The sequence below is a fragment of the Danio aesculapii genome, chromosome 7, assembly GCF_903798145.1.
Source record: "Danio aesculapii chromosome 7, fDanAes4.1, whole genome shotgun sequence".
Classification (NCBI taxonomy): domain Eukaryota; kingdom Metazoa; phylum Chordata; class Actinopteri; order Cypriniformes; family Danionidae; genus Danio; species Danio aesculapii.
In genome coordinates, this window is record NC_079441.1 from 32,631,860 (window position 1) to 32,643,866 (window position 12,007).

A 12,007-nucleotide genomic window follows, 5' to 3' on the forward strand; every position below is an offset into this window, starting at 1 on the left:
TCAAACACCATCCTTTCAAACACACAACATGTAAGCTATGTAATGCTAATCATCTGAGGGATAAACCTAAACCTAATCCAGTCTGTTTAAATAAATAGTGTCTTCTAAGGTTAGAATGCTATATACTCAATTATTCATCTTTTAAATAACTTAAAACCTTTAGAGTATGTTAATGTAACTACTCATATATAAACAGTGTCACTAAGAGAAAATAGCTCATTTTTCATGTGAATGATACCTTATATGATCCGGAGACTTGTGCTATATGAAACCAGACAATGCATATGGTAGATCTTCACAAATCAGTCATAAAAATGTATTTGGATTATCCTGAAAAACAAGAAGCATGAAGTGCAGAGGGCTAAACACAATGAAATCTGCAAGATTTTATTAAGACAATTAGCTTTATGTGCAAACCTCACCTCAATTGCATTATGTGGTCGCTAGTCAGGTTTGGTTTTGGCCAATGTTCATTATAATCTGAGAAATTAATTTGAGATAGCTGAACATTAACAAATATTATAAATAATAATACAGTAAAAAAGTATTATGTATTTGGCTTTGGTGTTTGACAATTTACCATTTTAAAAAATGGTGACTGGCAGTTGTGACCACAGATGTAATAACTCAGGCACTGAAAAACAGTATTATCTAAATAACAATAATAATAACAAAACTGCCACTTGCATTTAAAACAATCGCTTGAGTAACACTGATAAAACATTAAATGGGTTGTTAAAATGTCAGAAAAGAAGGCCGATGTGATGAACAATGTCCCTGATGTGAGCAACTTTGATCAAATTCTCAGAAAAGTGAATACAGTTCATTTAGATGTATACATTTGTATTGTTTGGGGGCCTGCTTACCATTTTACTAGAAAATTCTGGCTTAAAGGAGTGTTTTATGAGTCACTATTGGCATTCTCCACCAGCACTGTGAATCCTGCTGTGTTAATCTGTCTGTATGGGAGGGATATGTTGATGCTAATGTGATCTAATTCACATTCTCATCTGAATTCTCATCTCAAGTTAATTTCTACGATTTTCTTTTCAAAATGGCTCATGAGACTCACCTGATTTGCTGTATAATGTTGAAATGTACACTACCAATCAAAAGTTTGAGCTTGGTGTGATTTATTGTTACTGGTTTTGAAAGTAACTTCTTAGCCACACAATGGCAAAATGTTAATTTAATATAACACTTTTTTTTTTTTTAATTTGTTCCTTTAATAACAAAATTGGGCGACACGGTGGCTCAGTGGTTAGTACTGTCGCCTTACAGCAAGATCGTCGCTGGTACGAGTCCTGGCTGGGTCAGTTGGCATTTCTATGTGGAGTTTGCATGTTCTCCCCGTGTTGGCGTGGGTTTTAGGATGTGGGATATAGGTGAACTGAATAAACTAAATTTGTCATTTTGTGTGTGTGTGTGTGTGTTTCCCAGTATTGGGTTGCAGCTGGAAGGGCATCCGCTGTGTAAAACATATGCTGGATAAGTTGGCGGTTTAGTCCACTGTGGCGACCGCTGATGAATAAAGGGACAAAGCCGAAGAAAAATGAATGAATGATTAACAAAAAACTGAATTTGAGCAACCAAAAAGAAAACAGATCGTTAAAAACAAAACGATCCCTCAGCAATTCCCATTTCACTTTTGTTACTGACTTATCCATACCAGATTTCCATAATGCAAATCAGCTGCCCGCGAATACATTTACTATGACCCACCCTGACATTCTATATAGTTTTTTTGTCAACAACATGTTAAAAAGAACCAATCTCTTAAGTACAGTCAATTGTATATTCACTTTGGTTATAATGAAAGAATCTCCAAAAGTGTGTGCACAAACTTCAGTGTGTTCAGTGGTAACTAATCTTAAAGCATCTGATTGGTCATGAACTCAATAAGAATGTGTGTGATTCGTTATATTCTCTAAAATGTCCTGCTTGAGTCGTGATTGCAGAAGAGCTTCAGGTTGATCAAGTAGCTTTCAAATGTTTCATCACTGGAATTCGATTTACCCCTTTATTCGACGAAGAATCATATACGGTAACTTCATCGACGTTGATTACAATAAAATTATTTCATTAAAGTCATAACAGTAAAATACTTAAAATGTATTGTAGTAACCCCCAGTAACCATTTATGAGTTCAATGAGTGGCCTATAAAGGATTAATATGGTGAAATCAGCAGCACCATTGTTATTGTTCCTGCAAGTGGTGGACCAACAAATTGGAAATTGTTTGATATTATTTCAAAAAATGATGTGACTTGAAATGTACATTTAAAGAAATGTAACGTTTTTTGACCTTGGATTCGTGTAAATCTATTATTGGAGAACTCCAAAAAATGGAGACGTTTAAAATAGCATCATAATAAGAGCACTTCAATGCATCTCTGCTAAGAAAAATAATTTCTTTGAAAATTCTACAACTTTTAAATGGTAGTGTACATAGATCTTAAAATGTATCTAACGCAAAAGTAATATTAAGTTTATATATATATATATATATATATATATATATATATATATATATATATATATATATATATATACACTTGAATAAAGTTCAAAACTGGCAAGGGCAAGAAGGAAACTCAAGCTCATGTGCACAAGCTGCCGTCCACCGCCTTCCGCCATAACAAGGCATCACATTTTTCTAACTTCAATTGGGTATTGCCACAACTGGCAGGCCATTTGTGAAACTCGACAAAAAAGTGGCTTTTAAAACAACAGCAGCATGACTTGCACTGCAGCAGGGGGCAATGCTCCACACAACCCCATATATTTGAAAACCGTAATGTTTCACTGAACTCAAGATGATTTATGATGTGCCCACAATGTTTTGGCAAAACCAGATTGTTGCTTTAAGTACAGAAAGAGATGGTATTTTCAACAAAATCTAAGTTGAGCAAGCAACATCCCCCCTGTGATGATCTTCTGTGGAAACATTTACTTACAAAAAGACGCTGCAGAAGAACAAAGCTGAAGATTTGCATCAGTGCAAACCAATATACACGGTTAAAATCCTCATTTGCAGAATGCTAACATAATCTCACCGTGCACCATTAAATTCAAGCATGGGAGGAGGAGGTGCTCTATATGTGAGCTGCTGTTTCTCAGTGGAAGAGTAAAGTGAGGGAATGTGGACACCATCTCCCATAACTCTGCAGTGCCAGTGTTGTTCACATGAGTCTCTGTGGCTGCTGGGCTTTGCGGTCCTCTAGGCTGCGGCACACCCACATGGACACCACATCAGTGTTGCCGTCATTATATTGCACAATAAATGGGTGGTCCTGAAGAAAAGAGAAGAACAGAAACATTTCCAATGAGTTTTAATTTTCAATATGACGCTTCACTGATACATAAGAGCAATATAAATTAGTAATGGAGACTGAACAACAATTATGATTGCTTGACACCAATGGATTGCAGTAAATACAGCAGGGATAATACAGCAAATTCTGAAACATAATTCTTGCTGGGCACTTCCATAAAAATGAGAAGAACAGATGAACAGCGACAGATTGAGCAGTTGAAATGAGCACATCAGCCCCAATTTCTTAGCCACAAAGCCTCTTAAGTACTAACCAGGAATTAAGACGTGTTCACACCAAGAACAGTAAATATATTGTGTTTACACCAACAGCCAATTGCGTTTAGTTTTTCAGTGAGGGATTTCAGATATTGTTCTTAGATTATATTTTTGGAACAGATCTTTTAGAACATCTGATTGACAAACAAGCAACAACTGTTTCTTAAAGTGGGTTGATGCTTGTAGTTTCTCTCCGTTTATTTGGTATGGATGGGGAAAAAGTAGAATTGAGTCCTAGTTTGGTTATACTGGGAACACACTGCACATTTTTTAAGTAATTGGATCACAGATCTTTCACACTATACAAATGTCTGTGTTAATATTTAATTGCTGTTGTATGCACACAACATTACAAATTGATGACGGAGTCAATCCACAAACTAAACTCACTGGCCACTTTATTAGGTACACCTTACTAGTACCGGGTTGAACACCCCTTTGCTTACAGAACTGCCTTAATCCTTCATGGCATAGATGCAATAAGGTACTGGAAATATTTCTCACATGATAGCATCATGCAGTTGCTGCAGATTTGTTGGCTGAACATCCAAGATGCAAATCTCCCGTTCCACCACATCCCAAAAGTGCTCTATTGGATTGAGTTCTGGTGACTGTGGAGGCCATTTTAGTACAGTGAACTCATTGTCATGTTCAAGAAACCAGTCTGAGATGATTCACAGTTTAAGACATGGCGCGTTATCCTGCTAGAAGTAGCCATCAGAAGATGTGTGCACTGTGGTCATGAAGGGATGGACAAGGTCAGCAACAATACTCAGGTAGGCTGTGGTGTTAACACGATGCTCAATTGGTACTAATTGGTACCAGCCTGAACCATTGACACAAGGCAGGATGGATCCATGCTTTCATATTGTTGATGCCAAATTCTGACCTTACCATCCGAATGTCACAGCAGAAATCAAGACTCATCAGACCAGGCAACACTTTTTCAATCTTCTATTGTCCAATTTTGGTGAGCCTGTGTGAATTGTAGTCTCAATTTCCAGTTCTTAGCTGACAGGAGTGGCACCCAGTGTGTTCTTCTGCTGCTGTAGCCCATCCACCTTAAGGTTGTGTGTTCAGAGATGCCCTTCTGCATACCTCACTTGTAATGAGTGGTTATTTGAGTTACTGTTGCTTTTCTATCAGCTTAAACCAGTCTGGCCATTCTCCTCTGACCTCTGGCATCAACAAGACATTTGCACCCACAGAATTCCACTCACTAAAAATCCAAGTAGATCAGCAGTTTCTGAAATAAAACCAGACCAGTACTCAGTACTTAGACCAGCTCGTCTGGCACCAACAACCATGCTATGTTCAAAGTCACTTAAATCACCTTTCCTCCCCATTCTGATGCTCGGTTTGAACTGCAGCAGATCGTCTTGACCATGTCTACATGCCTAAATGCATTGAGTTGCTGTCATGTGATTGGCTGATTAGCAGTTGGACAGCTGTATCTGATAAAGTCACTGTGAGTGTATGTTTCATAACACAACATGTATCAACTGTATCAACATTGTGCCAACAATAACACAACAACTGTATCTTGCCTTCTCACTGGCTGTAGGTTTATGACTCCTCCTCGCCTCAACGCTTTTCCTTTACCCGTCAAAACACATTTTGCACTGCAAGAATCTGAATCGCAGACAAACACAGTCTGTCAAGTAGCTCTCATGCATCAGCACTTTGAAAATTTGCGTGACGAAGCACAGATTTGCCTCTAATTTTGTGCGTTTGTGCAATTTCCACACAGCTGTTGGAGAGTAAAAATTGGGTTACTGTTAACATTGCCATTTATACTGACCCACAGACAAGAAAGTAAAGAGACTAAAACTGGTTTTATGATGTATCTGTTCAAAGGCAAAATTGACCTAAAATATAAAACAATGCTGTATGTAGGCCCACACTCATAGCTATATTGTATTCGTGAAGGTATTGTTTTATAAGCAAAGACCTTGTGAAAAGTTGACAAAATGCGTAAGGGCTCATTTCCACAGAATGCATTTTGTCCATTCCAATGCACTGTTTTTCCATTGGTTTTCAAGGTAAACATGTGCTTGACAGACATGCATGACCACTTTGCTTGCATACCATTACGCATCTATGCGCGGTGCACATGAGGGCAGCATTTTTATAGACTCCGTGTCAAGTTAAAAGAACAATTTCTACTCAGAGCGCCACCCATCAGCGTCACTTCTAAATCAGTAGAAGGAGAAGAACTCAATAGCGGTGCAAGCATTGCAAGTTTCAGTTTCCCCGTAAAGTGGCTGTGTCTGGATTGCCTTATGAATTCTTTTTAAAAAGCATTCCTCTGTGCTGCCTCTCACATATATAGACACAAAGAAGTAATCTGAGTGAATGAGATGAATGAAAAAAAATGGCAGGAATTCCCCATTACACACAACTGCTGTTTTGCACAAGAGGACACATTGCAGACTCATGAAGAGAACTGTTATGGACAGCGCAGTGATTACAATAAGAAATAGCTCATATGCTTAAGCATTCAGTGCTATACATCAATGCATTTTGTGACATCATAAAGCGGACCAGGTCACATCTTTTCAGTGGTCCTAGCACATTTGTTAATGTACATCAGTGGTTCCCAATTTGTGTCCTCAGGATCCCCCTGTCCGTGAGGGGTCTGGATGCAGACCTGGTGCAGTGCAATATGTGCTGCATCCAACGCTTTTTAATGGGCTCACCAAACCCCACCCCTAACCCTACCCCTCACAGTGACGTCACTCGCTCCATTTAGTGCATTGTGTCTGACATTGCATCTGTGAGTGATACAACCTCAGCTTGCATCATAAAGGCTGCATCCAGATACTATTGCCCCGTCCTGCACATTTTGTATGTCTTTCTATTTGACACACAAGGATCCAGTCCCGGACTGTAGATGAGAACCACTGGTGTAAATGGGCACTGGGATGTCAGCGTTCACACTTATGCTGCGGTCACACTAGAGTGTGAGCATGCAAAATTCTGTCGTATGGCGCTTTGAAAAGGGGTGGGATTAAACAAGCTGATTAGTCATTAAAAAAAAAGAGCTATTGGTTCATATTTTAAATTTCTCTACAGAGAGGTCATGCTTTGATCTTTGATTTTACAGGTCAGAGTTCACCAAGCTTGAACTTTCCAATGCAGTGAACTGCGAAACTTGTTCCAGTCTGTCGCATTTGCATGCGTATGAATGGGGCGAAAAGTGCAGTGTGACCGCGACTTTACTCAAATAAAAACACTACCAGAGCAATTGCATCAGAGTTTGTTTAAACTCAAACCTGCCTGGTGGGCAGAACAATCTGTTACTGGCATGAGATCACAGCAGCAGTACAACACCACAATAAACAAGTCAATTCCTGACGGGAAAAAATCTAGTCCTGTCTTGTATTTTAGTTCCTCTTGATGTTATAGTGCTTAACATACATACAGTTGGTGTTGGGGGTAACCAGCCTGATCTCACGAGAAAACGTAAGTATTTTACGTTTTGTCAGTTTAGAGGCTAATTCGTACGAGTTCAGTCGTACGAAATTGTACGATTTTAAAAAGGAGGCGTGGCACCTAACCCCACCCCTAAACCCAACCATCATTGGGGGATGAGCAAATCGTACTAAAATGTACGAATTAGATTGTACGAATTCATATGAATTAGCCACTAAATCAAAAAGTTACGAATTGCTGTGAGATTGTGTTGGGGTAACGCATTACAAGTAACGCGAGTTACATAATTATTTTACTTTTCTAAGTAACAGACTAAATAATTTAATTATAATATTGATACTTTAAAAAAAATGTAACAAGACTTATTTATTATTTAAATTAGTTAAGCTTTTTAAAAATTGCTGAATTGAAATGATCATAGTCCCGTTGAATCCCACACTCAATAAAGACATTGCATTTATTATTTTGAAAACATTGAAGAAAAGGAAAAGCGGACTGTCTTATTGACCAGTGATTTTACATAATGAATTAGACAAAAAGTACAAGCGTAGACAACACATTGCTTCAAAATTTCATTCACCTGTATATATGACAGGTAAAGCTCTAGAGTCAGCAAGTTTTCAAAAAAATTATTATCCTAAAGTCAAAATTTTATAATTTTTTATTTGTTCTTTTAAAGGTAAATGAAGGTGTAGGTCATAGAGTGCATTGTTAATTGCAGAGCTTCTCTATTTAAAAAAAAAAGAGGAAAACGTTCTGAAAGAGATCAAGCCTCACAAAGGTAAGCAAAAGTAACACAAAATAATGTAAAGCATTACCATAAAAGTAACCAAGTAATGCAACTAGTTACTTTTTTGGAGATTAACTCAATATTGTAATGCATTACTTTCAAAAGTAACTTTGCCCAACACTGCTTACAGTATACCTGCCTAAGAAAGTTCTAGATTGTACAAGTTCCTACTTGGGTTAAAGTTATGTTTAAGCGTAGGTTTGATAGTATTTATTACCCAATTTATCTATCTGTATACGTCACAAAATAAACTACAGAAAAGACTATCACAATTTCCGTGACTTAACCCAATGTTCATCTGATGCAGAATGAACATCTATGATCTTCTCATACCCTTCCAGCACATCATCCTCCCGCATCCTTTGGTTGTGAGCGAGGACAGCGCTGTGCCATCAATCGTTCTGTCCTCTTAATGGTGAGCTCTGCCTGTGCCACAGTGAGGTTAATCACTCTCAGTGCTGGAGAGCTGCAGAGGGCAGTCCTGAGGGCGACTCTACCAGCCACCCATCTCATCAATCACACACACACAGCCTGGCCAGCCCAATGCTCACTGCCCACTCCACAAGCAGAGACCAGCTCTGACAGCAGACACAGCAGCCTTCAGACCTCTCAGAGGAGGACAGGACAGAGTTCATGGAGGAGTTCTACAACACTGGCCACTTCTGGACCAAGGAAAGTGACTTAAAACAGACTTTTTGAATTTTTAATAGATAAATGATTTAAAAGAGTTTAACAGCAATCAATGTTGGACAATTCTGACCGGTGTTGGGGAGGGTTAGTTTCGAAAGAAATGCTTTACAATATTGAGTTACTCCCCCAAAAAAGCAACTAAATGCAGTACTTAGTAACTTTTATGGAAAGTAATGCTTTATATTACTTTTGCGTTACTTTTCCGTTTGAGGTTTGATCTCTTTCAGAACTTGCAGGTGTTTTTTCACTTCTTTTATAGAGAAGCTCTGCATTTAACAACCACCTACAGTATATAAGCTTCACCTTCATTTTCCTTTAAAAAATGTAGAATAAAATTATATTTTGAAAACTTTCTGAGCCCAGAGTTATACATGGTGTATATACAGGTTAATGACAGCATGTTAAGAAATATGTTTGCTGTTTGTTTTGTGTTATTAGTTAAAGTAAATTCACTGTCCACTGAGATAAAGATTGCACTAAAGCCTAAGAGTATTAACATGAAAAAAATAATTATAATGAGGTAAAAACTGAATTTAAGCCTTTAAAATGTTTAATAACACAATAAAGAGTGAAACGATAAAAGAAAAACAAATCAACATAAATCTTTGAGCTTTATACATTGAATCAATTTCTTCAAGTGGTCTTAACAAATTTATAAATCGTTTCCCAAAGGAAAAAAATCTTACTATATTACAAAATGTAGTGTTCTACAGTAGTTCTACCATTTTTTATTTGGTCAAACTATTTGTTTTACCTGAATAACGTGAACTGATGTCAATCATTTGTTGTTGTTGTTGAGGTGTGGTGTGAGGGTAGTGCTTTGCATCCAGTTTTTTTTTTTTTTTTTTGAATGTCGTGTTTCTTGTACAGTTGAAGTACGAATTCTTAGCCTCTTTTTTCTTTTTTAAATATTTCCCAAATTATGTTTAACAGAGGAAGGAAATTTTCACAGTATGTCTGATAATATTTTTCTTCTGGAGAAAGTCTTATTTGTTTTATTTTAGCTAGAATATATTATATATATTTTGGCTATATTTTTTCGATAGTCTACAGAACAAACCATCATTATACAATAACTTGCCTAATTACCCTAACATGCATAGTTAACCTGATTAACCTAGTAAAGTCTTTAAATGTCACTGTAAGCTGTATAGAAGTGTCTTGAAAAATTTCTAGTCAAATGTTATTTACTGTCATCATGGCAAAGATAAAATAAATCAGTTATTAGAAATGAGTTATTAAAACTATTATGTTTAGAAATGTGTTGAAAAAATCTTCTCTCCATTAAACAGAAATTGGGGAAAAAATAAACAAGGGGGCTAATAATTCAGGGGGCTAATAATTCTGACTTCAACTGTAGTTGACAAAAGTTTTACTTACATAATCTATACTTAACATCAATCCATTTCTTTTCTTCGAAGTTCAAAATATCAAGAATCCACTGCAAAAATGTAAGTCTCTGGGCTGCCATTGTTTCTGTTTCTGACTGTCTGTAGTGATGACGGGCGATTCGCGGATGAATCGTTTATTTTAACCGGATCTAATAAGAGAACCAGTCGAACCAGTTCATTAAATTGTTCATTGAGTGTTGTGAAACCGTTTGCGTCCTCAGTAAATACTAACATACCGGATATCCCCTCTGAGTTGAAATAAACCAATATCCCAAGTTACTCAGTTACTAGAACAGTACACGGACTCATCTGCTGTGAAAAAAGACACCTGATGATGAGTGTGAGCCGACTGTCTGTTCCCTCGCAGCACGCTCTCTCATTGAGTGTGATTCAACCAGACTAAGGAAATTTTTATTCTGCCATATACTTTGTAAAAGCCAAAAAAAAAAGATAAAAATAACTTGCATTACATTTTTTTAACAATCTCAAATAATATGACTTATTTTTAAAAGTAAAGCATTACTTTAGAAAAGTAATATTATTATGTAATGCACATTACTTATAATGCGTTACCCCCAACATTGATTGTGACTAAATTTCAAAGCTTGCATTTATGTGTCCTAAATTAAATAACTTGAATTTGTTAGGCCGGTTTTGGAAAACTTGACAGAATTATTACAGCAAATGGCAAATTAAACTAATTACTCTTGTAAATCCAATATTTTTATGTTTTCAATTTGTTGTACTGTAAAACTAAAATCATAAAACTTGATACTTGAAAACAAATAAAATAAATAAAAAGGTTTAAACTAAAACTAAAATAAATATTTTAAAAACTGAAATCACAACCATACCGACTATCACCTATTTTAACAGTAAAATGACAGAAATGAAAACTCCATAATTAAAAACACTAATTATTAAACTGTTGAAATAAAAGCAGCTTGAAGTTGAAGAATCAATAGGGTCTATGCAGAGTGTTTCTTCCCATACCAATAAACTTCCGGTGAACGGTTAATGTGACTTTTTCAGTTTTATACGTTTTCTTTTACAGCATCGTTGCTGTAATGTAATTATAATATATTCAGTTAAATAGACTTCAGCATTCATTTCGTTTTTGAAGCGTACACCAAGATGAAAAGCCGTTTACACGCATGCACAGTCAGGATTAGCAGGCGAGTGCAGAAACACCATTGGAAATACTGGAGTAAAATAAATATAAATTTTTTTAAAGACATGGTGCGGAAAAATGTTATTTAATGCAGTGCTTCTTGTACATTCTGAGACCCACTTTAGAGCTTATATCATTTAGGTAGTGAAGATCGTTGATTTTTAAAGAAAACAGACCCTAATTGCGCTGATTTTGTAACTGAATACAGTTTACCGGAAACGTTTGACCCAGGTTACTGACAAATTAAATGTCCTTCTGCATGCACCCTATCAGAGCCTACCCTTATGAACAAGTATCCAACAAAACACAAGTTGACAGTTTGTGCAGATCTGCTAATTAATGCAAACAGACACACACACACACACACACACACACACACACACACATACAGATACACACATACACACACACACACACGGGTGCGTTTTTGATGACCTCAAAATAAATCAGAGCTTCAATAGTCACCTGCTTGTTTGGCTATGCTGAGACGGATCACAAAACTGCACCACCTGTGTGTCCCTCTGTTCTGTGTGTGTCAGAAACGGGACCTCCGTTAATTAACACACCTGCTGCTAGCTTAGCACACTTGCAGAGTGTAGAGGCAGAATAAATCCTCTGTTAGTTAGGTCATTATCATCTCCCTGCTTTACCTCTCCAACACATGCAACAGAAAAAATAAATAAATGGGGGAAAATCTCATTTAAAAGTGTGGCTACATTAATCACAGCCCCATATCAAAGTGTGATAATCACCTGAATTCTCTATTAAAGTAAAAGTGCCAAACCCAGGGGAAATCTCACCTCTCTCTTTAATTGTTTTGAGTCTGTTAAAGGCTTTTTAATCTAAGATTAATTTATGCAATTTTAAATAACTCTACGTATGATTAATAAGCTTGAAAATTAAAAGGAGTCCAAAGCAATTATAACAAGTGGTTGGTC

General features: G+C 36.7%; 1 protein-coding gene across 3 annotated transcripts in view; it reads right to left on the reverse strand.

Annotated features, from left to right (window-relative positions):
- map2k5 (mitogen-activated protein kinase kinase 5) overlaps positions 1-12,007 on the reverse strand; it is a 91,917-nt gene that overhangs the window by 4,745 nt on the left and 75,165 nt on the right. For 2 of the 3 annotated variants that reach the window (XM_056461685.1, XM_056461684.1), the window contains exon 22: positions 2,552-3,293. In XM_056461685.1, the coding sequence (XP_056317660.1) occupies positions 3,183-3,293 (111 nt within the window). In that variant the 3' untranslated portion in view covers positions 2,552-3,182. Of the gene's footprint in view, positions 1-238; positions 331-2,551; positions 3,294-12,007 lie in introns of those variants that run through there. The other variant, XR_008838085.1, reaches the window with a different exon arrangement.